The sequence below is a fragment of the Moschus berezovskii genome, chromosome 4, assembly GCF_049115385.1.
Source record: "Moschus berezovskii isolate FMDL1 chromosome 4, NW_MosBer_1.0, whole genome shotgun sequence".
In the NCBI taxonomy this organism is placed as follows: Eukaryota; Metazoa; Chordata; class Mammalia; order Artiodactyla; family Moschidae; genus Moschus; species Moschus berezovskii.
In genome coordinates, this window is record NC_142463.1 from 20,093,451 (window position 1) to 20,120,774 (window position 27,324).

Below are 27,324 nucleotides of genomic sequence, written 5' to 3' on the forward strand. Positions count from 1 at the left end.
AAAGTACACATTTTGGATAGAACAGAAAAAACAACTACAGTTACTCTTGCTATCGAGGCTATTTGATTCAAGAGATGACACACTGATGATCAAGAATAATGAATTTTTAGCTTGTAAAAACTTTAAATTCCTAAATGGAAGCTGATGATACTGTGAGCTGCTTCAATAAATATATCCGAGCGAGAGTCCCAGTGGTTCTCCATTGAGGGCATGTGAAAATTTAGGGGGAAGGAGGCTCTTCTCAGGGAGGAGCTATTGTCACAATGGCGGGGGTGTGGGGTGGGCACTTTTGGCATTTTAGTGGGCAAGGCCAGGAAAGCTAAATGTCCTACAATGCACACAACAGTCCTGCACAACAAAGAATTGTCTTGCCCTAAATGCCAATAGTGCCCCTGTTAAGAAGCACTGTGTGAGAAAAGCTTAATCAGTTTTGTTCTTAAACTAGGAAACAGCCTTCAGCACTCTTTCAAAAATGCCAAAATCATGTGCTTACAAGGACACAAAGAATTTTTTAGTGTGTTATCAACTTCAATACTTATAAACTGGGAAGTTCAGAGCTTTTTCCCTTTCCCATAAGCAGGTTTGTCTTTTCAAAGCTAATTTTCACTTATCTTGGGATTGATTTCTTTTTACGAAGGAAGTACAATTAAAAGATTTTACTGGAGAAACTAATTAGAAAAGCTGTCAGTAAAAAAGTAAGTGAACTAAATATCCTATAAGATATATTTTATCTTTCCAAAGTAGGAATTCCACAAATCATTTTCCAGAGAATTAAGAAACTTTCTTAGGACTCCCAAGTAGACCATACACTCATACACAATGCTTCTGGAAATAAAAACCACAATCACCATTTACCATAGGTCATGGATTCTACCAAGTGTTTCTGCATTTGTTATCTCTAAGCTTTATGACTCTTTGAGAGTCTCCTGGACAGCAAGGAGATCCAACCAGTCCATCCTAAAGGAAATCAGTCCTGAATATTCATTGGAAGGATTGATGCTCAAGCTGAAACTCCAATACTTGGGCCACCTGATGTGAAGAACTGACTCATTGGAAAAGACCCTGATGCTGGGAAAGATTGAGGGCAGGAGGAGAAGGGGACGATAGAAGATGAAATGGTTGGATGGCATCACCAACTCAATGGACATTGAGTTTGAGTAAGCTCTGGGAGTTGGTGATGGACAGGGAATCCTGGCGTGCTGCAGTCCATGGGGTCACAAAAAGTCAGACACGACTGAGCGATTGAACTGAACTGAAGCTTTAATGACAACTCTGCAAGATAGGTATTACCATCTCCATTTTAAAAAGAAAGAAATTACAACACTGAGAAATTAAATTCAAATAAATGTGGCTCAGCTGGTAAAAGATCTGCCTGCAATGCAAGAGACTGCCTATAATGCAAGAGATGGCCTGCAATGCAGGAGACCTGGGTTCCATCCCTGAGTCAGAAAGATCCCTTGCAGAAGAAAATGGCAACCCACTCCAGTATTTTTGCCTGGGAAATCCCATGGACAGAAGAACCTAGCTGGCTATCGTTCATGGGGTCACAAGTGTCAGACATAACTTGGCAACTACACCACCACGATCAGTGACAGACTGTATTCAAATTCAGAGTTCTAAAATCAAATACTTCCACTACGACATGTCTCCTCCAGAAAAATAGCTAAATTTCTGTGAAAAATTGTTTATTAGCTAGGTACAAAGCTACTACTATTCCCCACCCTAACTTAACAGAGACTAAAGAACATACAGACAAAAGCTCCACTAGACTCTGGAGCAAAAGCCTTCAGTCATTTAACCACATTCCACGGGCATAAAAATTAGCATTGGCTTAAGCAGACTATTTAAAGAACAGAGGCCAAGCTGACAGGAAAGATATGCAAACTCCCAATCAGTCCTTCTTTTCCATTCTAAAGTACAATACTAGTTGTTTCTTACCCTTTCATTCCACAGAAATGAAGCAGATGAAACTTCACAACAATGCAGATGCAAATAAAATCCTGTAACACACTGAACAGCTATCAACCATCAGGTAACAGGATATGGCCAAGTGTTAGCCAGCAACCATAATCTTCAACATCCATCCAAAATGGAATCGTGTGCATACAGTTGGTAATGAAGTTCCACAAAGTGAGTAAAAAAAGATTACTGAAACTTTTATACCCTGGGTATAAAAAGCAGAAAAAGAATGCAAACATAATGTCCTGCTATCCTAATTATATTTTGTTTTCTTTCTATCACCATAAAAATTCCCTAACTAATTCAAAATAAATGAAGGATTCATCATGAGTAAGATGGAGCCCAGAAAACTGGCCATTTTCCAGAGTTGGAAAACTGATAAGTACATTAGCTGTATATCAAGACCAAACACATGGCAAATCTATATACAGGTCTACTCAGTTGCTATCCTTTCTATGGACCGACATAGCAAATACAGACACATTTCAGGATGACTGCCTAATTAAAAATAAAAGCAATACTGCTGAACTTGCCATCCTGCTGTGAAATAATGAGTTGCAGTTTCCATTCAAACCAAAAGCAATCTAACATAAAAACTGGCATCCCCTATTTAATTAGTCATGAGTATACACAATGGCATATATTACTGCCAGACAGATCAAAAAGCCAGTTCTTAAAACTGTATTGTCTCTTTTGGATAAGCATATTATATGCTGTTGTAACTACAATCCATCAGGCCCTGGTGGACATGACATAAAACAGAAACTTAGGTTGAAAGTTGTAAAGGCATTTAGAGGTTAACTAGTCCAATCTTTCCAATATTCATTGGAAGGACTGATGCTGAAGTTGAAACTCCAGTACTTTGGCCACCTGATGTGAAGAACTGACTCGCTGGAAAAGACTGAAGGCAGGAGGAGAAGGGTCATCAGAGGATGAGATGGTTGGATGGCATCACTAACTCAATGGACACGAGTTTCAGCAAGCTCCAGGAGTTGGTGAAGGACAGGGAAGCCTGGCATGCTGCAGTCCATGGGCTTGCAAAGAGTTGGACACGACCGAGCTACTGAACTGATCTGAGTCCAATCTTTTAGCCAATTCAACAATCCCCTCTATTAAAAAAAATAAAATGTTGGGTCCCCACTAGGTACTGGGCATTATGGTATGTGCTATAATATTTACAAAGCATTTACTATAATCCAGATATTCTTCCAAGTGCTTTATATTTAATATCCGTATCAGTCATATAAAACAGATACTATAGTTGATCCTTGAACAGTGGTGGGGGTTAGGAACTCTGACCCTCGATGCAGTTAAATATATATATATATATATATATATATATAGTACCCAAGTTCCTCCACATCCAACCAGTGTCAGATCATGTAGTACCATAGTATTTACTATTGAAAAAAATATGCATAGAAGTGGACCCATGCAGCTCAAAATCATATTGTTCAAGGGTCAACTGTATTATTATCCCTGTTCTACAAATGTGGAAACAAAGACATGACATGAAGGAATTACTTAACTTGCCCAAGTTCTTAGAGCCAAGACGTGGTAGAGCCAGAAATTCAAATCCAGAGCCTATGTCATTAATCACTATACTATTCCGTCTCTGCGAGGACACAGAAAACTGAATAAATCATGAAAACCCCATGGATGGAAGAGCCTGGTAGGCTGCAGTCCCTGGGGTCGCTAAGGGTCAGACACGACTGAGTGACTTCACTTTCACTTTTCACTTTCACACATTGGAGAAGGAAATGGCAACCCACTCCAGTGTTCTTGCCTGGAGAATCCCAGGGACGGGGGAGCCTGATGGGCTTCCGTCTATGGGGTCACACAGAGTCAGACATGACTGAAGTGACTCAGCAGCAGCAGCTACCCCTCCAGGAACTTAGTCTCCCAGGAAAACACAGGGAAATCAATAAGTACAATATAGCATAATAATTGTTAGTGACAGGTTAGAAGTAAGGAGGGCTTAATACTTATTGTTCTTACTTGAGGGTGAAGAAGTAGGAAAGGAAATATGTGATTTTAAAAAGGGGAACAAGGACTTTCCTGGTGGTCCACTGGTTAAAAATCTGCCTGCCAATGCAGGAGACACAGGTTCATTCCTGATCCAAGAATATTCTACATGTCACGGGACAACTAAGCCTGTGTGCCACAACTACTGAGCCTGTGCTCTAGAGCCCACATGCTGCAACTACTGAAGCCTGTGTTGTAGCTCATGCTCTGCAATAGGAGAAGCCACTGCAATGGGAAGCCCATGCATTGCAACGAACGAGTAGCCCCAACTTGCTGCAACTCAGGAAAGCACATGCACAGCAACAAAGTCCCAGCGAAGCCATAAACAAACAATTTTTTTTTTTAAGATTAACAGAATAGGAATTCCCTGGAGATCCACTGGTTATGACTTGGTGCTTTCACTGCTGTAGCCTGGGTTTAATCCCTGGTTGGGGAACTAAAATCCCTGAACCCATATGGTACAGCCAAAAAAAAATTTTAATAAAAATCATACATAAAATGAAATTAAAAGATAAACAAAAAACCCAAAGCAATCTACAGATTTAATGCAACTCCTATCAAATTACCCACGACATTTTTCACAGATCTAGAATAATCCTAAAATTTACATGGATCCTCAAAAGAGCCAGAATAGTCAAAGCAATCCTGAGAAAAAAGAACAAAGCAGGAGGCATAACCCTCCCAGACTTTAGACAATGCTGCAAAGCTACAGTAGTCAAAACAGTAAGGTACTGGCACAAAGTCAGACCTATGATTAGTGGAACAGAATAGACAGCCCAGAAATAAACCCACATACTTTCAGTTAATTAATCAACAAAGGAGGCAAGAATATATAATGGAGAAAAGATAGTCTCTTCAGCAACTGATGTTAGGAAAGTCAGTCATCCACATATAAATCAATGAAGTTAGAACACTCTGTCACACCATGCACAAAAATAAACTCAAAAGTATAGACTTAAACGTAAGACGTGACACCATTAAATTCCTAGAAGAGAACATAGGCAAAACATTCTCTGACACAAATCATACCAATGTTCCTAGATCAGTCAGTCCTCCCAAGCTAACAGAAATAAAAGCAAAGTAAACAAACGGAACCTAATCAAACTTACAAGCTTTTGCACAGCAAAAGGAAACCATAAACAAAACAGAAACACAACCTACGAACTGAGAGAAAATATTTGCAAACAATGAAACCAACAAGGGCTTAATTTCCAAAATATACAAACATCTCATATAACTCAATAACAGAAAAACAAACAACTCAACCAGAAAATGGGCAGAAAACTTCCCTGGTGGTCCAGTGGTTAAGACTCCATGCTTCCTTTTCAGGGGCATGGGTTCAGTCCCTGGTCAGGGAAGATCACATATGCCCCACACCACCAACCCCACCTCGCCAAAAAAAAAGAAAATGGGTGGAAGATCTAAACAGACATTTCTCCAAATAAGATACACAGATGGCCAACAAGCATATGAAAAGATGCTCAACATCACTAATGATCAGAGAATTGCAAATCAAAACTACAATGAGGAACCACTTCATGCAGGTCAGAATGGCCATCATCAAAAAGTCTATAAATAGGGACCTCCCTGGTAGTCCAATGATTAAGACCCTGAGCTTCCAAGGCAGGGGGCACTGATTCAATCCCTGTCAGAGTCACTAAGATCTGGCATGCCATGCAGCATAGTCAAAAAACAGTCTGCAAACAACAATTGCTATAGAGGTTGTGGAGATAGAGAATCCTCCCACACTGTTTGTGGGAATACAAGTTGATACAACCACTATGGAGAACAGTATGGAGGTTCCTTAAAAAATTAAAAATAGAACTACCCAATGATCCTGCCATCTCACTCCTGGACATATATCCAGATAAACTATAATTCAAAAAGATACACGCACCTCAATGTTCACAGCAGCACTACTTACAATAACCAAGACAATGGAAGCAACCTGAAAATGTTCATTGACTTAGCACCTACGATATTCCAAAGAGTTTCCCAAAGTAGAAAAATGAGTCAGAGGTAACCATTTACTGAGTTGCTACTATGTTCCAAAACCCAGTCTCTTTCCTGCCTCCTTGGCTGAGATTAGATAAGAGGTCAAGGGACCATCAATACATACAGGGCAAAAAGAAATAACAGGTAAGAATAAAACCAAAAGGAAGCATGTCACACAGGCCAAAGGTGGGAATGACAAACATATCGAAAGTCACAAACCAGTCAAACAAAATGAAGAAAAGTGTCCACTGGATTGGACATTACAGAGGCCAGAGTTAGCTCAGCCTACTGAAACACTACCACTAGTGAGCTCTCTTTGAGCTCACTAATTCCTTCATCAGCCTGTTCTACTACTGGAAAGTTCTGATTGTTACAAAGTTTTTTTTCCCCCCAAGGAAAGAAAAGCAGAGAAAAAGCACAGTATGGGGACGTCCCTGGTGGTCTAATGGTTAAGACTCTGAGCTCCCAATGCAGAGGGCTCAAGTTCACTCCCTGGTCAGGGAACTAGATCCCACATGCCACAACCAAGACCTGGCACAGTTAAAAAAATATTTTTAAAAAAGAAAGAAAGAAAAAGCAAATCACAATATTCAAATTCTAACTCTGAAGGAGAATTAAGAATACTAACAACCAAAACAACGATACTTGATTGAATCTTGATTTGAACAAACTAGGTACAAAAGACAACTGGAGAATTTTTAATAAGGACTACTATTAGCTGTTAACAGAAAGTTATTATTAAGTGTGATAATGATATTAAGATTATATAAGACCTATTTTTGGAGATACCCACAGAAATAGAAGTGAAATATCATGTCTATATTTGTGCTAAAAAAAGACATAGTAAATTTTACAAAATGTTAATAATTGTTAAGATACTGGTGACAGGTAAATGGGTATTTGTTATATTTTTATCATGATAATAACAAAAACAAAAAAGGCTTCAGAAACAAAAGATGATAAACTTTTTGTCAATTAAAAAAAAAATCAAGCAAATGAATGAAGCACAGAGCTCACAAACACCAACAACAGAAATGGAAAAACCAACTCGTCTTATGTTGTGTGAATGACTTCTTGTTGCCTAGACTAAAACTTCTAATAAAGTACCATATACATATTAAAAAAATGTGCTTTCTAAAACAGCTCAGAAACTAATAAAGAACCTAATGTATAGCACAGGGACCTCTATTCAATATTCTATAATGGCCTAAATGGGAAAAGACTCTAAAAAAGAGTGATTATAAGCATATATATTACTGATTCATTTTCATGTACAGCAGAAACTAACACCATATTGTAACAATTAACATAATATTGTAAATCCACTATACTCTAATAAAAATCAATTTTAAAAGTAAAATAAAACAGCTAAGAGGAAAGAGCAGAAAATATACCATGCAAACTGTGCTAGATAATGAAAAAAAAGACAGAGTGACAGCAAAGATACTGAGATTGAAAAAGCAAGTATCAGTTCAGTTCAGTTCAGTCGCTCAGTCGTGACCGACTCCTTGCGACCCCATGAATCACAGCACGCCAGGCCTCCCTGTCCATCACCAATTCCCGGAGTTCACTCAAACTCATGTCCATCGAGTCAGTGATGATAGATAAAATTTCATGAAATGAGAGAGGGGCGGGGCGGGGGACAATTTTTCTAAAATAACATACTGTTACATATTATTTAAAACATAGGTATGTGACCAAACTAAAATAAGTTTAAAAAATTCTGACTCTAACTTAGGTGAATAATCTTGGGCATATTAATTAACTTCTCCACTAATTTACAAACTAAAGGTAAATATTAACTATATTTCACTAAGTTGTTATGAGAATTAAATGAGAACATACTAAGGAATTCTAAAAATGCATATGAAGGGACTTTCCTGGTGGTCCAGTGGTTAAGACTTGGAGCTCCCGATGCAGAGGACATAGATAGGTTCAAACCCTGGTCAGGGAACTAATTCCCACATGCCGCAACTAAGAATTTGCATGCTGCAACTAAAGATCCTGCAAGGCGCAGCTAAGACCCAGTGCCACTAATATAAAAAATTTTTAAATGCATATATGAAACACAAGGCAAAGTCCTAATACACAGTAAGCATTCAATAAAAATGAGTTTCCTTTCCTCTCTCTCCCCAACCCCAACCTTAACCCTAGTTCTGGATGCTGCAAGTATATAACAAATTAATTCTGGTTTTCTTTTTTATGATACCTTTTCAGTTACCAAGTTTTCTCCAGGGCAGATACACACAGGCCTTTCAGGCCTCCTATGGAACAGAGCATCAAGACCTTCCTGGTTACCTTCTTTAAAGTTCAGCCTTAAACTTTAAAGGGTTTAAATTTAAACCCTCCAAACGATCAAAGCCCTCTAAAACACAATAGCAAAAAATGTACATGATAGTATATATATGCTCTAACTAGGAGAGAATTGAGGACTGTTATTTCCCATAACCTGTAATCTGGATATAAAAAGCTTTGTTTCCAATTTTTCTTTCATTTTGGCTGCACCACATGGCTTGTGGGATTTTAGTTCCCAAACCAGGGACTGAACCTGGGCCCTCAGCAATGAGAGTGTGCAGTTCTAACCCCTGCACTGCCAGGAAATTCCTGGCAGATTTTCTGATCTTCTGATTTTTTTTTTAATTTCTTTTATTTTTTTCAAATCCTTGTGTCACGGACTGACTTTCAATAGATCGCAGTGAGAGAGCTGCTCTGCTACCCACAAAACCCCGACCCAGAAGCAAGTCGTCTAGAATGGTTTAGCACCAGGTTCCCCACAAACATGCGGTGCATGATGGGCAAGAGGCTCATCTTCTAAGCACACCAAATGTCTCTAAAATTTTGTATGCTGGAACATGAAGCTTGACATAGGATAAACCCATACTGGATCCCATTTAAATAAGCTGACATGCTAAAGTACTAAGAGGATGTATGAATTTCCAGAATAATCTCTATTTTGATAAACTTTCTCTTTTTTTTTTTTGGCCACTCAGCTTGTGGGATCTTCATTCACCACCAGGGACTGAAGCGGGGGCCTGGGCAGTGAGAGCAGAGTCCTAACCACTGAACTGCCAGGTAATTTCCTGATAAATTTTCCTATCTGAATTTAAGAAGACCACTTAGGTCAGTTAGGCAACTCACCTCTTCTTTTGAGTTAGAAGGCTATTTAAGAGACTGGGGGAAAAAGCAATCAAGAGAAAAGAGGAAGTTAGGTTCCTGGGGTTAGGGCAGGCTCTTCTATAGTTTACATTACAAAGTTGATGTCAAAGGAAAAATCTGATAAAAGGCAAAACAAAATTAGTAATGTGAAGTACTGTCAAAAAATATTCACCAAAAATATTTTTTATTCAATCTTATTTCTCTCCCAAAAGTATCATTTCTACTAAAGGGAATACTTCACAGCCATTAAAAGTGACACTTAACTATAAGCACATAAAATATATATATATACAAGAATATATTAACTTACATGCTGTCAGTAACAGAAAAAAATAACTGGAGACAATCTAAATATCCATCAGTAGGGTAGGTTAAATAAACTGTAGTATATCCAAATAACGTATTATATAGTTATTCAAAGAATGGGATAAGTTCTATATATACTAACACGGGGAGATGTTCAAGTTTCACTGTCCAGTGACCATAGTATGTTGCAAAACAAAATGTATAGTGCAATCTTATTTTTATTTTTTAAATATACTAGTAAACATTAATATATATCAAAAAAACAATTTAGAGGCATTCATATATTAAACTGTCATCTTGGTGGAGGAGATAATTATACAAGACTCATTTTTGTATGGAATACATTTCTGTTCAGTTTTTTTTTTCACAATTATCTTGCATTAATTTTGCTTTTAAAAATTTAGATTAAAAGGTTAGAACTAAAAATCACCCTTTCATCCCTACCACCACAGGAGCGTAAATGACATGAGATGAAATTTACGATATGTTAAATGGGAAGAAGGAAGGGCAAAAATACAAAAACTGAATAATCAATAATTATATAAAATTATACACTGGAAAAAAAGGAATTATACCAAAGTGATAATGTTGTTTTGGGTGGAAATGTATGACTTATTCTTTACTCTTACTCTAAACGATCTGTAATGCTATATTGATAATAAATACAGCAAAATGCAAATAATTTCACAATCAATGTGTAATGAACCTGAGTCTCTGAAAACATTCAATTATGCCTGTACAGAAATACAAATATAAAAGATGTAGTAATTCTGTTAAGTTCATATTAACTGCAGCATGCATGCATGCATGCTCAGTTGCTTCAGTCACGTTCGACTCTGCGACCCACCAGGCTTCTCTGTCCATGAGATTCTGCAGACAAGAATACTGGAGTGGGCTGGCATGCCCTCCTCCAGTGGCTTTTCCCAACGCAGGGATCAAACCTGCATCTCCTGCATTGCAGGCAAATTCTTCACCCACTGAGCCACCTGGGAAGCCCAACTACAGCACACTACCTGGCGTTTCTTCTACTTTCTGATAGGGATTTGTCCCTTAAAATATTTTATTTCTAATTTAAATTCAGGAGAAAAATTCCAGTTCAAAAATAAAAATGTATTCTTTAATTATGGAGCTTTAAGAGGACTTTTGCAGGGTTTTTTTGGTTTGTTTTGGGAGGGCTTTTTTGACCATGCCATGCAGCTTCCCCCACCAAAGATCAGAGTGTCCTGCAGTGAAAGAGCAGTCCTAACCACTGGATAACTATTAACAAAAGGTATTTGCAAACAATGCCTATTTTCATGGGTCTTCACAATGCATATTTTCATGGGTCTTCAGTGTGTGTGTGTGTGTGTGTGTGTCTGTGTGTGTGTGTCTGTGTCTGTGTGTGTCTGGGTATGTGTGTGTGTGTGTGTGTCTGTGTGTGTGTGTGTGTGTGTATTCTTTCCAAATAAAGGGTCATATTCAAGTCTGAAATTTCATTTGTTTAGATACTATTTTCATAACATTTCTATTATTTCACAGGTATAAAAGATTGCAACATTTCAGACTAGCCAGACATCTACTTCTGCTTTACTGACTATACCAAAGGCTTTGACTGTGTGGATCACAATAAACTGTGGAACATTCTGAAAGAGATGGGAATACAAAACCACCTGACCTGCCTTTTGAGAAATCTGTATGCAGGTCAGGAAACAACAGTTTGAACTGGACATGGAACAACAGACTGGTTCCAAATAGGAAAAGGAGTACATCAAGGCTGTATATTGTCACCCTGCTTATTTAACTTATATGTAGAGTACATCATGAGAAACGCTGGGCTGGAAGAAGCACAAGCTGGAATCAAGATTGCCGGGAGAAATATCAATAACCTCAGATATGCAGATGACACCACCCTTATGGCAGAAAGTGAAGAAGAACTCAAAAGCCTCTTGATGAAAGTAAAAGAGGAGAGTGAAAAAGTTGGCTTAAAGCTCAACATTCAGAAAACTAAGATCATGGAATCCAGTCCCGTCACTTCATGGCAAATAGATGGGGAAACAGTGAAAACAGTCGCTGACTTTATTTTTCTGGGCTCCAAAATCACTGCAGATGGTGATTGCAGCCATGAAAGTTATGACCAACTAGACAGCATATTAAAAAGCAGAGACATTACTTTGTCAAAAAAGGTCCGTCAAGTCAAGGCTATGGTTTTTCCAGTGGTCATGTATGGATGTAAGACTTGGACTATAAAGAAAGATGAGTGCTGAAGAACTGATGCTTTTGAACTGTGGTGTTGGAGAAGGCTCTTGAGAGTCCCGTGGACTGCAAGGAGATCCAACCAGTCCATCCTAAAGGAGATCAGTCCTGGGTGTTCATTGGAAGGACTGATGTTGAAGTTGAAACTCCAATACTTTGGTCACCTGATGCAAAGAACTGACTCATTTGAAAAGACCCTGATGCTGGGAAAGATTGAAGGCAAGAGGAGAAGGGGATGACAGAGGATGAGATGGTTGGATGGCATCACAGACTCGATGGACATGAGTTTGGGTAAACTCCGGGAGTTGGTGAGGAAAAAGGGAGGCCTGGCATGCTGCGGTTCATGACTGAGCAACTGAACTGAACTGAGAAGGAAGCAAACTGCAACCTGTAACAGTTCACACAACACAGCAACCTGTAACTGTTCACATAACACACGATAGTTAAAAAAATTCAACATTTATGATGGTTAAAAAAATTCAATGACATCTGTTCCATATAAAATTTCTTAGCTTGGCATTCAAAGACTTTGCTCTACTAAAACTGGCCTAACTGTTATACCCCAGACTTAACCCTCAAGTGTAGCTTTCCCCTCCTAACTCGGCTTAAATGATTTTCACCTCATTCCAGCTGTCATATTCAACATCTTCTTGGTCTTCCTAACTTCACTCTCACACCTCTCCCAATTTACTCTCCAAAATGAGTAAATCTGACAATTCTTCATGTGTGACACAAAGGCTCTTTCTTATTTGGCCCACATCTCCAGCATCATCTATCTGTATTCCTTTACCCACAGACACAATATGCTACAAACACAGAGAACTACTTGTAGTGCCCTACTCATACTTCAGTGCCTAGAAGGAATATTCCTTCTCTCTGGCGTGTTTTTCTTGACCTCTTCTGGGGATCATCTCATATGGGAAGTGTTCTCTGACTCTTCAATCTCTGCTATGTTTTGATAATGCCTTGCACAGAGCTCTGTTATAACAGTTATTATACAGTATTTTAATGGCTGCTTATCTATCCCTTTCACTGGACTATGAGCTCCATGAGGACTCAGACTTGAACTTACTCACCTCCAAATGAATATGGCATACAAATTTTAGTATTACTGTATGAATAAAAATTTACAGCGGGAATAAACTAAAATAAATAATTATGTCATTGAAATTTCGTACCTTCTATGTAAAAACATATTCATCCATTCATTCATTCAGTCCACAAATATTTATTTAGCACCTTAAGGGCCAGCCACTATGCCAAGCCATAAAGAGCCAGTGATGACACATGCACAAAAAGAATCCTGAGAGTCTTTGAATTTGGGGAAGATCTGAATAAATTAAAATCATCTCGATTTCCCAATTCCTTCTTAACCAACATGCATTAGTTTTATAATCTCACACACATAAAAGTGAAAGGTCCTCCCAAATTACAAATTCCTACCAATCAGTAAGAATATAACACCCAAAGTAAATAATATGCAAATTTGTGAACCATAGCTAATGCAAAAGCAAAACAATTTTTAAGACCTTTTAGTCAGATTTCAATTATACCTAATACAAAAAACAAGATTAAGTATGCAAAAATACTTCATGATTTCCACAGTGCCTACTTTTGAAAAAAAAAATACCATGCAAACTGTCCAAGAAAAACACTGACCACAAGATCAATACCATCCTAGTTTCCCACACTGCAGAAAAAAAAAATTTTGTCATCCTAGTCCATTTAATTGGAGGAGGAAATGGCAACCCATTCCAGTATTCTTGCCTGAAAAATCCCATGGACAGAGTAGCCTGACAGGCTATAGTCCAAAAGGGTGCAAAGAATCAGACATGACTTAGCGACTAAGCACATTCCATTCAATGCAGAAGAGGTGACATCCTCCATACAATGTGTTCAGAAGACAAATTAAAAAACACCATATTTCATCTGTATAATGATTTACAGTTTACAGTTCACTAAGCACTTTGACCTTTACAACAATTCTGTTTTCTTATTCCCATTGGATAGATTAAAAACTAAGGGTTGAGCTGAAGAAGGTCTTTTCTAACTATGACTCAAAACCAAAAGTCATAAAAGAAAGGACTGATAAGTTTGTCTACATAAAAATCTAAAAGTTCTGTATGGGAATAAAAGAAGTCAGAAGACAACTGTCAAAATGGGAAAATATCTGCAATACCTCAGATTAAAAAAACATGTATTTTATCATCTTATCATACATATATATGATACACATTAAATAGTACACATAGTATTAGTCACTCAGTCATGTCCGACTCTTCGGACCCCATGGACTGTAGCCTCTGTCCATGGAATCCTCCAGGCAAGACTACTGGCGTGGGTAACCATTTCCTTCTCCAGGGAATTTCCCAACCCAGGAATCAAACCCAGGTCTCCCGCATTGTAGGCAGATTCTTTACTGTCTAAGCCACCTGGCAAGCCCATATACATATATAAATACACATATATTATAAATCAAGAGAAAGAGACTTACAGATCACTAGAAAAGAGATCTATGACTCAAAAGAAAAATAGGTAAATAATTTAGACACACAGTTTACAGAAACGGAAATATGAGTGATCAAACAATATAAAAAAATCATTGATCTTAATAACGTAATATTTTAAAACTTAAAATTACTGAGCTATCATTTTCTCTATCAGACTGGCAAAAATTCAAGTCTGATAACAGCAAAACATAATACTGATAACACTGATCCTAGAGCCAGAGTACTTAGCTTGAGTTTCTGCCACAGTAGCTGTGTGATTTGGGCAAGGCATTTAAATTTTCTACTCATTAAGTATTCTTCTGAAAAATGGAGATAATAATTGTACCTAACCCAAAGGAGGTTATTAAGATAAAATAGTAATGTATATAAAGCACTTAGTATCTGGAACACAGAAAGCACCATGTAAGTATTTGCTGTGATACAGTTAAGGTTGGTGAGTGAACAGGCAATGTACATTTTGGAGCAATCCCAAAGGAAAGCAATTCGGCAATATATTTCATAATTATAAATGCATACATCGTTTGACTTAGAAATCCCACTTTCTACAAAGTTATCCCACAAATGGCCTTACACACATGTAAGACGGCACGCATACGTTCAACGGTCTCCATCATAGAACTACTTATAATATCAAAAGACTAGAAGCAACACAATAAGGAACTAATTTGACTAGAAATAAATTATGATACATCCATTCAATGAAATACTATGCAAAAAAAAAAAATTTTTTTAAAGCAGGAGTTCCACAATGACCTAGTGGTTAAGAATCTGGGCTTTCACTGCCATGTCCCAGGTTCAATCCCTGGCTGAGGAACTGAGATCCTGCAAGGTGCGAGATGTGGCCAAAAAATAAACAAAGGGTAAGAGCAAAAACCATAAAAACAAATTAAATTTAAAAAATTTAAAAAAGCAGAAACTATGTACTGAACTGGAAAGATCTCTAAGATATATTAGGTGAAAAAGAAGTTTGGGGGTAACAGTTTGAAGGTACAGAACAGTGGGGACCATGGACTAACTTTTGCATGAAAAGAAGAAAAAATCAGATTACATATTTATATTTGTAAGCATTTGCCTAAAGAAAGTCTCAAAAAATGTAAAGAAACTAGTAAAGGCAGTCAGGAAGGGAGCATGGGAGGAATAGGCATAGGAGTGAGATTTTTGCTGCCTACGGAGAAGGGGACGACGGAGAATGAGATGGCTGGATGGCATCACCGACTCTGTGGACATGAGTTTGAGTGTACTCCGGGAGTTGGTGACGGACAGGGAGGCCTGGCGTGCTGTGATTCATGGGGTCGCGGAGAGTCGGACACGACTGAGCGACTGAACTGAACTGAACTGAACTGAACATAAAATATATAAATGGGCAACTATTTGAATGCATTACCTTTTCAAAAATTAATTTTAAAAAAAAGCTCAGAGCATAAAAACTTTGCCTACAATCATATAGTTAATCATAACAGGATGGATTATAATTTTGTCACTGTCTTTCTGAAATGTTCAAGAATGTAAGATTTAAAAATTATCACAGGACTCCCCTGGTGGTACAGTGGATAAGAATCTGCCAGCCAACGCAGTGGCACAGGTTCAATCCCAGGTCTAGGAACTAAGCCCATGCACTTCAGCTACTGAAGTCTGTGTGCCTAGTGCCTGTGACCCACCACAAGAGAAGACACTGCAGTAAGTCCAAGCACCACGAGAAGAGTAGCTCCCAATCGCAGCAACTAGAGAAAGACCGCGCAAATGTAAAAAAGACCCAGTGCAACCAAACATTAAAAAAAATAGTCACAAGTGAGACTTCCCTGGTGGTCCAGTGATTAAGACTCTGCATTTCCACTGCAGAGGGAACTAAAATCCCATATGCTACATGGTGTGGCCATAAAATAATAATAATGATGATGAAGTTTTTTAAAATAAAATAAAAATTATCACAAGTAAGTTTTTCTCTGAAACAACCACTCCCTCAATAAAAGTAACACCAGTGTGACCACACTGATGTCATCTCCATATGATGACTTGGAAAATATATATAACAATGTGAGTTTAAAATATTCACCATCACCTACACTATTCAATGCAATAATTGGGCTTCATTTCCTGGAAGATGAAATTCTCATAAAAGCCCTTATCATAGGTTTCAAATTCTAATACAACACTCATTTTGCAGAAAAATGAAATGTATGACACAGGAATTATACTCGTAAAAACTTTCACATGGAGTAAGAATCATTAAAGCAAGTCAGCTTTCTACTCGAAATAAGCCGGAGGATGGGTACATATAAATATGAAAATGTGTAACTTTGCTTTTACAAATAACATAAGTACAAAATGTTATTGGGGATAATGGGTTGGAGAGTCCTAGCCTAGCTTCTCAACATATACACTTTTAAACAGAACTAAACAGGCCTGAGTTCAGTCACTCAGTCATGTCTGCTTCTTTGCGACCCCATGGACTGCAGCATGCCAGGCCTAAAATATTCCAAATTACAAAAGACTGTTTGAGACCACCATCCCAAATATATATATCTGTATGAGAGAATACATCATACATCCAGTATCAAGTATCTGATGATCTCAACATTAATTCACACACAAGCACACAAGTACTTGTACCACCTAGTACTGCTTTTGAACAAGTGACAAGGAATGTCCAACTCAATTTTGGGTCCCTTAATTATGAGCAGCCCCCCATAAAGGACCCAGCATCTCCTCTGTTCCACTTCCTGCTTCATAGTGAGCAACTACGATATCCATAATGACGACACAGTATCTGTCATAGTCCCTTATCCTCCCACTAGTACAATAACCTCTATTCCCCTTCAACAACACTGAGACAGTTACATCGTGTTTTTAGTTTTTACCTTGAAACTATATTTATATTGAACTCACAGCTTTCTCATTTTGTATTTCTTACAAAACCTAGTCTTCAACCACCTTTCTGATTGTCTCCTTATTCTCCAAGTACACTAGCCCCAGTGAACGTTTTATTTCTTATAGCCCCAGCTTGGACCCTCAAAGTCCATCACATCTCCCACACTATCATTAGCAATGTGAAGTTATTCTCCATTTCATCTTTCTTTCTTGTAAATTCCACTTCTGGATCCACCCAATCATGTTTTTTGCCCTCTTGCTCTTAGGCTGCTGAAGAAGTGTAAAATCCATGGTGCTAGGCCCCATTATCATAAATAACTACAATACTTTGGCCACCTCATGCGACGAGTTGACTCACTGGAAAAGACTCTGATGCTGGGAAAGGTTGGGGGTGGGAGGAGAAGGGGACGACCGAGAATGAGATGGCTGGATGGCATCACCAACTCTGTGGACATGAGTTTGAGTGGACTCCGGGAGTTGGTGATGGACAGGGAGGCCTGGCGTGCTGTGATTCATGGGGTCACGGAGAGTCAGACACGACTGAGCGACTGAACTGAACTGAACTGAACATGTGGTTAGCAATTTTTTGTTTGTTTAATCCTTAATCCATCCCTCTTTCATTTTTCACTCAAGATTTCCAAGGCCATAAAACTCAAGCCAGAAACTCACCACAGTTCCTTCAGTCTTCAAAGATAATTGACTTCTCCACAGATAACCGAGCACATCAAGAAAATAAGACCATCTTTAAACTCGCTCACTTTCTTTCCCTCCAACCACATCAGTATCCATACTTAATGTCTATTCTTGTGGTGTCAAAAAATGAAATACTCAACATATTAAAATTTCCCCTTATAAATAAAATTTCCCTTCAATCTACAAAACTGTTTCACTCATACTAAGAAAAACACATATGTGCCATAGTGGAAAGAACACAGGTTTCAGAACTAGACAGACTTTTTTCAAATTCTTGCCTATAGACTTCCCAACTATAAACGAGGGATACTACTGATACTAAACAAGGCTGTTGTGATCTACAAAGCATCTTTATGATACACAACATATAGAATAACCTCAACAAAGGTGTTTCACTACTATCAGTTTTCCTTCACAACCACAGTTGTTGAACAAGGAATTTTACTCACTGTCCCACATTTGTTCCTCAATCCATCATGATCTGATTACTGCCATCCATCATTCCCACCATCAAGCTATCTAAAGTGTCTTTCAAAGAAAACAAGTGATCTCCTAATTACTAAATTCAGTGGTTTCTTCCTAATTCTCATTATACTGGTATCACACACTGATAGTCAATCTCTCCCTTCCTGAGACCCTTTCTTCTTTTGGCTTCTGTCATCAGTTCAGTTCAGTCGCTCAGTCGTGTCCGACTCTTTGCGACACCATGAATCATAGCACGCCAGGCCTCCCTGGCTTCTGTCATAATGCCACTCTGTTCGAGTTCTTGTCCCATTCTTTTAACCTCTCTTTCTCAGTGTCTACTACCCTACAAACAATTATATTCTTCCTGGTCCACAGCCCTTTTCATCTCTTCTTTCAGCATTACCATCCCATACTAAGTCTTCAAATATCCTGCATATATTCTTAGTTGACCCTCAAATATATGTATCCAGTTTCAAACTTTCTCCCAACTTTTAGACCCAAATTTCCACCTATCCACAATAATATCTGAAAAACACCTCAAACTAAACTTGTCCAAAACCAAACTCATTACCTTCCCTCATAACTGCTCCTTTATTCTCTATTTCAATTAATATTACCAATCCATCCCATCAGTCACGTTAGAAATCTCCCACTAATTCTCTCCACTTTGTTTTGAGAGCACATGGAATTGCATGCCATTTTCTTCACTCTCCTCTGACCTGGATTAGCACATTACTTTCCAAACTACCTAGGCTGTCTGCCTCCAAGTCTTCACTTTGAATTCTTCCTCCATATTTTCACCAGAGATAATCAACCATACCAAACTCCTGCATACAAAAGCTTTAAAAGCTCCCCATACCTACAGAATAAAGTCCAAATTATTTAGCAAGGTTCCCCCACCCCACGCAGAGGGATAAACTGACAGGTTTTTATTTTTAAATTTGACAAACCCGGTTTCACTTCTAGCTAAATCTGAATACTGGCTTAGTCCAGATTGTTCAAAGTGAAGAATAAAAGGCAGAGGAGGGAAAAGGAGAGATTGGGATAAGAGGGATGACAGGGGAGGACTGAAAAGGAGCTAGTAGTGCCTGAGGATTGGAGAAGGAAATGGCAACCCACTCCAGTGTTCTTGCCTGGAGAATCCCAGGGACGGGGGAGCCTGATGGGCTGCCGTCTATGGGGTCACACAGAGTCGGACACGACTGAAGTGACTTAGCAGCAGCAGCAGCAGCAGTGCCTGAGGGGAAGAAAGTATATTTCGAGGGTAGAAATGGATGAGGGAAGATTATGTTTGAGAAAAGTTTGAGAGTCCAGATCTCCGTCCGAGCCGACAGGGTGAAGCTTAAGGTCTCAGACACAGGAGTTCTCCGAGGAAACGAAGGAGTCCTGAGTCTCTAAAGTGGGAAAAGTGCCTGAGAGGAGTCGGGGACCGGGTCCCATTTATGAACGAACTTCTCACGGGTTCCGGGCCTCTGAAGAGGGCAGAGAGAAGGCGCGAGGGGAGGGGGTAGCTGTCCCGGCACCCTGAGGGAAGTGAAAAGAGTAGGGGAAGGGGTCGAGGAGTGTCCCCAGCCGCTGAGAGAAGGGCCTCCGGGAAGCGAAGGAGTTCTGCCAGTGCTAAAACACCCGAGCACCAATGCGCCGGAGCCCAGGCGGGTAGCAGCCGCGCGCGCGGGCCGGGTGCCCTGGGTTCGTGCCCCACGCGCTCTCTTGGCGTTACCTGAGGCGGGACTGAGCAGCGAGAGGGGTGCCTGCGCGGGCGGGAGGGGGAGGCGGAGGCAAAGAGGGAGCATAGTAGCCCTCACTGCTCGGAGGCGGCAGCGGCTCTTAGCCTGCGGAGGCGGTGGGGGTCCCTCTCGCAGAAGCCGGCGACTCGGCGGGGCCAGCGGCGGCGGAGGGCGAGGAGGCTACTGCCATGACCCCCAAGTCGGGGTCGCTCCCCCGGCTTGTTCGGCGGGGTCAGGAGGATGATCCGGTCGGAGAAGCAAAGAGGGCAGCTGGGAGCGCCGCTAGGCTCCCTGGCCGCGAGCGAGTGAAACGCCTGCCCCGCAGGGCAGGGGAGTTTGGGGCGGGGTTTAGTTAGCCCCGCCCCTCACCTCAAGCCCTCCCTCAGAACAGCCAATCAGTCGTTAATCCTTGAAAAAAACGAGCTGGTGGAATTGCCCAATTAGCGCTAGGAATACCACGTGGTATGAGGGCGGGCACAATGGGCGTTCAGAGAAGCCAATCATCAACCCAAAGCTCCAACTCTGGGGGACTAAGGGAGCCAATAGGAAGAAAGTAGAGGTAAAAACAGAAGAGGCAGTGTGTGGAAAAGGCGGAACCAAGGGCGGAACCAAGGAGGAGGGAGGGAATACACCTGGGGGAAACCCAAGTCCAGGAGCTTCTCAGAGGGCGGGACAGTAAACACAAAATAAGCCAATCAAAATGCCAAACATATAAGCTCTTGGTAATTGATAAAGCCAACAGAAAATGGATTCGACTGGCGCGGCTTTTGGGTTGGAGAAGAAACAGCTGAGTAAGAACTGTCTGAGTAGGCAAAAGCTGTATGAACGCAGAGTCAGACAGGATCTCAGTATAGAGGAGAAAACTGATGTGAACAATAATTAGCGACTTGAGATAGTAAGAGCAATGAACAGAAATGCTGAGCGAGTAACTCATCTAAACAGAGTCGATTTGGTGAGGACTTCTTGGAGGAGGGAACCCTTGAACTTCCTTGAAAACAGGGCAGGGAATAGAATTCTGTTCAGCTGTTCAACAGATACATATTTCCTCTTGTTTTCCCTATGCCTGGACCTCAGGCAGTCATAATCTCATGCCTGAGCAGATTGGAATAGGACTAGAGCTTCCAGGGGGAAAAAGCAGGTAAAGAAACAAAGGAATATGGACCTTCTTGCACTAGTGCTCCCTAGGGTTGGAGACCTCCTTTCTGACATCTTTAGGCTTGCCTCCTGCTGGGTCTTTACAGATGAGTGGAATTTGAATAAGTGGAGTGGCGTTCATTCTTGGTGGCAATAATGTTTAAGAAAGGGGACTTCCCTCGTGGTCCAGTGGCTAAGATTCCACAACTCATAATGCAGATCAGAGAACTAGATCCCACATCCCACAACTAAGAGTTCCCATGCCACAACTAAAGATCTCACTTGACTCAAATAAGACCCAAGTGCAACCAAGTAATTTTTTTTCAAAAGAAGTTTAAACTTCCTAGTTAGCTCAGTGGTAAAGAATTTGCCTCCCAATGCAGGAGATGCAGGTTCAATCCCTGGGTCAGGAAGAAAAGGAAAAGGCGAAACCAAGGGCGGAACCAAGGAGGAGGGAGGGAAGAGGAAATGGCAACCCACTCCAATATTCTTGCCTGGAGAATCTCGTGGACAGAGGAGCCTAGTAGGCTACAGTCCATGGGGTCCCAAAGAGTTGGACACAACTGAGTACGCACACTGGAGAAGGCAATGGCAAGCCACTCCAGTACTCTTGCCTAGAAAATCCCATGGATGGAGCAGCCTGGTAGGCTGCAGTCCGTGGGGTCGCTAAGGGTCGGACACGACTGAGCGACTTCGCTTTCACTTTTCACTTTCACACGTTGGAGAAGGAAATGGCAACCCACTCCAGTGTTCTTGCTTGGAGAATCCCAGGGACGGGGGAGCCTGGTGGGCTTCCATCTATGGGGTCACACAGAGTCGGACACGACTGAAGTGACTTAGCAGCAGCAGCAGCAGAGCACGCACACTGTGAGGTAGGAGATAAGAAGGGAGAAAAAGGTTAAATGTGAGTTCAGTTTAAGTGCCAGACTTGTCCTTTCTTTTTTATGCTGTGAGAATTATCCAAGGTTCTTCAGCAGGAGAGTAACCTTAACAGGACACTGTTATAGAAAGATGGATAGCTCACAGGATCTCTAAAGGGAGAAAAGAGATCAACACTGGCCCAGTTTCCTTGGCCAAAAGCCTTTTCTATATCATTCTTCTGGCAACAAATCATGTGCTGCCACCTGGTGACAGTTCAAATACCATTGTTCCACATTGCTACTGGAGCCCTGGCACCCTTGCAAACCTGTCTTCCACAGATGTTGATGCAAGAGTTGATAAATAAGCAGAGCACTGGTTCAGTTCAGTTCAGTTGCTCAGTCGTGTCCGACTCTCTGCGACCCCATGAATCACAGCACGCCAGGCCTCCCTGTCCATCACCAACTCCCAGAGTTCACTCAAACCCATGTCCATCGAGTCGGTGATGCCATCCAGCCATCTCATTCTCTGTCGTCCCCTTCTCCTCCTGCCCGCAATCCCTCCCAGCATCAAAGTCTTTTCCAGTGAGTCAACTCTTCGCATGAAGTGGCCAAAGTATTGGAGTTTCAGCTTTAGCATCAGTCCTTCCAATGAACACCCAGGACTGATCTCCTTTAGAATGGATTGGTTGGATCTCCTTGCAGTCCAAGGGACTCTCGAGTTTTCTCCAACACCATAGTTCAAAAGCATCAATTCTTCGGCGATCAGCTTTCTTCACATTCCAACTCTCACATCAATACATGACTACACCATAGCTTTGACTAGATGGACCTTTGTTGGCAAAGTAATGTCACTGTACATCTTAGCTCAGGACAAATACATACCAGGACTGGTATGCATTAAGTTCAAGAAACAGCATCCACTTGTGTTAAGCAACTATACTCCACTAAAAATTAATTTAAACAAAGGAATGCCTTTGAGTCAGTTCTAATGAGGTGGATGAACCTAGAACCTATTATACAGAGTGAAGTAAGTCAGAAAGAGAAAGATAAATATCATATTCTAACGCATACATACGGAATCTAGAAAAATGGTACTGAAGCATTTACTTACGGGGCACAAATGGAGAAACAGACATAGAGAATAAACTTGGGGAGACTGAAGGAGAGGGTGGGATGTATGGAAAGAGTAACATGGAAACTTACACTACCATAGTAAAGCCAACGGGAATCTGCTATATGGCTAAGAAAACTCAACCAGGGGCTCTGCATCAACCTAGAGGGGTGGGATGGGGAGGGAGATGGGAGGGAAGTTCAAAAGGGAGGGGATATATGTATACTTATGGCTGATTCATGTTGAGGTTTGACAGAAAACAACAAAATTCTGTAAAGCAATTATCCTTCAATAAAAAATATAAATAAGTTACAAAAAAGTTCAAAAAAGAAGAAAACATCCACTTAGTGTATAAATAACATTATTTTGGCTATGTTTAGCAGAGGAAGAGACTTCATGAGACCTCAGTGAGACGCTACTACTTCTAGGGAAATCTTGGAATGCACAGTCCAGAATACAAAGCCCAGGTAAGGAAAAAGTAAAGCTTCCCTTATCTGCCTAGGAAGACATACTTTCCAGAGAGCGTCCAAGTGGAGGAAGGATCAGAACCAATAGCCAAAAAGCATTTTTTAATATAACAGGAAATATCAGAGTGTATACCTCCTAGTAAGTACTGAATCATAAAATTTGTTTCAGTTAATACAGACATGTATATTTACTAGGCTACAAAACAATGTAAACTATTTCTTACTAGAGGTCCCAGTCAAAAAATCCTGAAAGCCACTGGATTAGAGATTGAGGCTGAAAGACTGACCAAAGAGGAGACTGCTACAGAATCACAGCCTGGGCTGCTGAGGATGAAGAGATATAAAGGGGCAAGAGACAGCCTCAAGAGGCAGAAGCTGAAAAAAAAAAAAAGAGGACTCCTTCTACTGCCCAGGTCAAGGGCCCACCAGAATGTCTTGTCCTCTGCATCCCCACAGCAGTATTGCCCCGAGCACTGGCCTACCTCATTCTACCCACCAGACTGGGAGCTTCCCTCTCCTTCCAATTTCCACTGAGCACAGGGTCTGTACTCAGAAGATACAGTTATAAATGCCCATGAACTTGGATTTCAGAGAGAAAGGTGGCAGGAAGCAGTTAAGTAACAGGAGAAAGAAAAGGTACAGCTGAGCCGATCCCATGTGGGTGCTGATTCACAAACACATCAGGGAGGGTTAAACCATTTTATTGCAATTGGTAGACAGGGATGGACAGGCAGTGACAAGCCTCAGGAAGCAGGGCAAACACCAACTAGATCAAGTGGGGAGGGGCAGGCAACTCAGAAACAGGAGGGGAAGGTGAGCAAAGAAGACTTCAAGCTACTACATTACAAGTCCTTACAGGTCACTTAGGAGTATCCTGGGGCCCTTAAAGAATAGGTCCTCTTGCTCAAGGCTCTGGAACTGGAGCTGAAAGCTGCTGGGCTTCGGGTTAGAAAGGGTGTGTCTTTGGAGATCTATGAGAGAAAGGGGGAAAAAGAACAAATCATCAGCAAGCACTGTGTTACACACGGACCTAGGCTTCTGCCCTCTTGGGGAGGGACATACAGGCCTGATGGGATAAGGAGCAACAGAGGTTAATGGATTTCCAAAGAAAGAGGCAAAGACCCCATTCTATCCAGTGTCAAACAATTAGGCAGCTGGCATCCAGGCACCACTCATATTCAGCCTCCTGCTTTACCCTCACCTAGCTTCCTTAAAAGTTCCCAGCTACTGTTACTCTCCAGAAGCCTGACTTCAGAGCGAGATGAAGAAAGCGACATGGCGAAGGTGGGCAATCAGGGGCAGCTTAGATTGGAGGACATGAACGGAAGTCCTGCAAAGGGGAAAGAATCAGAGGTAGACATGGTGACGGTGGGTCAAGGGGGCCTCCCAGCACAGACCTGACCTGTCCTCCTTCCTGAGGCTATGATTCCAGCCTATTCCCCCTTTATCCTCTAAACTCAGAGACACTGTGTCAAATAAAGGAAATGTGCAGTACTGCCCATATGGGCTATAACCCCCTACCATATCTTCCTTACCAGCTCATGTCAAATCTGAGGTAGCTGAACTTTGCTCCCCAATGCCTGGCCTCTGTGAGCCAAATCCCTTCCACCGCCATAAGCACCCACACCCCCTGATCTTAGGAGGTCATGCTCCTTCCGGGCATCCTGGACCTCTGTACTGACAGCCTCCAGGGTGTGACCTTTGCCGTCCTGGCCACTTTGCAGCTGATCCAACATCGGCCATACCATAGGGCCAGGTAAGACCAAACCTCTACCTCTCCAGGAGGATCACCCGCCTCCCCATGATTAGCCTCTTGAGCCCACTTGGAGCCCTCCTGTGGACAAAGATAGTTTCTCATGTCCTTTAGCAGAGGGCTTGGGAAGAAAAGCTTTGGAGGGAGGTGGAGTCAGCACAAGGAAGAGATGGAAAGAGATAGGAGAGGGTATCCTGGCCTGCCCGCAAAACAGGATAGATAGAGAAAGGAAGGGGCCTCCAAAGGGAGAGATGAACAGATAGGTCCAATTCTGGTCCTACCTTCCAGCTGCAGGCCTGAGCTTGCCGCCTCTCAGTTATCTGTTTCAGCAGCAGCTCCTGGTGCTGGACTGCAGATGAGAGAAAATGTAAGGGAACGTCTCCAACTTCCTTCCTTCCCCTTCCCTGCCTTGCGCCCAGCCTGGCGCTGAAAACGGACAGATACATTCTGGTCCAGCTACTGGGAAGTTTCCAGGCTGACTGGAGAGACACACTCACACCATGTGAGAAAAGACAAAATACTTGGCCAGGTTTCAGGGTAGCTCAAGCAGTCAAAGGTATGGTCATTTATTAGGACAGCAAGAAGGCTTTTCAGAAAAGGGAACAGGTGAATTCACACCCACCCTCAATCTTTTACTCTCAGCTGGTCCCGTAGCAACTTTAGTTCCTCCCCGAAGAGTCTGTGACTACTCGCACAGCAGTTGCCGCCTTCAGGGATAATAGCAGTGTCATTCTAAAGCCAATTAACAAGCCCAGAGGAGGCTACCAGAGTACCAGGAGTTCAGGGCTGAAGAAGGCAAGGTTTTGCCCATCACTTACTCATTCTGAAGCTCTTCGTTAAGCCCACTGGTGGCACTGCACTTTTGTGGTCCTGTCTGTATCTGGGCTCGGGCCTGTTCCTGCACCTGGCTTCGAAGGCCCTGCAGTTCCCTTCTCATCTCTTCCAGACGTTGCTCCAGGAGAAGGACCCTTTGCTCTGGGCCCCCCTGCAGCAACCTTAGTGATGCTACAATGAGACAAGTAGGGGATCAGCCCCCTAAGAACTTCACACATGAGGCTATAGACTCCACTTGCAAATCAAGACACAAGTGCACAGACAACAGAAGAGCCACAAAATGTGCACACACATTTGAGGCTGTGTATATGAAGAAAAGAACGATCAGATACCTTCCAGGGCAGAGATCTAGTACTTCTGCTGCTCTTGCTCTTCCAGCAGGCCCTGCACAGCCTGCCGCAGTGCTTCAGTCAACTACCCAGGCAGAAAAACCCCATGAGCTCCCCAACCACTGGTAACCTCATCCCACACTCACACAAACCCCAAATATACACACCTCAGGAGTCCATGCCTCACCTGAGCCTGGGATCAAAGCTGGGATCGAAGAATAGTAACTTCATCCCAGAGAGAAGATGCACTGTGGGCCTCCACCCAGTTTAGCCTCTCTGGGAATACGGGAGCCTCTAGAGCCCAAGCCTTTTGAGCTTGGATTCCTGACTGGGTAGGCAAGTGATGAGGGGAAATCCAGGTCCCAGCCAGGTCTCCTGCTGAGGGAAAAAGGAAGGGACAAGTGCAAAGCCCAGTTAGGTGGAGGGGGGAACAGATGTTTCTTCAGGAAAAGAAAAAGTTGGAATTTGGAAGGAACAGTGGATAACACTGGAAAGAAAGGCTAAGGGACAATATTTACCCCCAGTAGAGACTCCAAGTGGATACAGCCGTTGCTACAAAAGAAACAAATGCACAGGCCAATGAGTTCTGTTTTGCAGTCTATTAACCCACATCCCCTTAACAGGGGGGCGGGCGACTCAGGCGCCCCCTCACCTTAATCCTGCTCACATTTCGGTCGGTAGCTCCAGTACTATTGCCTAGAAAATCCCATGGATGGAGGAGCCTGGTAGGCTGCAGTCCATGGGGTCGCTAAGGGTCGGACGTGACTGAGCGACTTCACTTTCACTTTCCACTTTCACACATTGGAGAAGGAAATGGCAACCCACTCCAGTGTTCTTGCCTGGAGAATCCCAGGGACAGGGGAGCCTGGTGGGCGTCCGTCTATGAGGTCACACAGAGTC

The 27,324-nt window shown here is 41.7% G+C and overlaps 2 protein-coding genes across 3 annotated transcripts in view; both read right to left on the reverse strand.

The window, feature by feature from the left end:
• Positions 1-20,268, reverse strand: part of TESK2 (testis associated actin remodelling kinase 2) — a 143,060-nt gene extending 122,792 nt beyond the window's left edge. For both annotated transcript variants that reach the window (XM_088835254.1, XM_055401508.2), the window contains exon 1: positions 19,930-20,268. The gene's annotated coding sequence lies outside the window, so the exon portion shown is untranslated. The remainder of the gene's footprint in view (positions 1-19,929) is intronic.
• Positions 20,269-24,154: 3,886 nt separating this feature from the next.
• Positions 24,155-27,112, reverse strand: CCDC163 (CCDC163 homolog; the record flags this gene model as incomplete). Its single annotated transcript, XM_088834987.1, is given in 9 exon segments — positions 24,155-24,479; positions 25,543-25,609; positions 25,899-25,939; positions 25,941-25,968; positions 26,080-26,266; positions 26,428-26,509; positions 26,612-26,802; positions 26,943-26,976; positions 27,077-27,112. Coding segments are annotated over 9 exon segments (774 nt in total), but the record flags the coding sequence as incomplete, so codon positions are not given.
• Between the last annotated feature and the right edge of the window lie 212 nt (positions 27,113-27,324).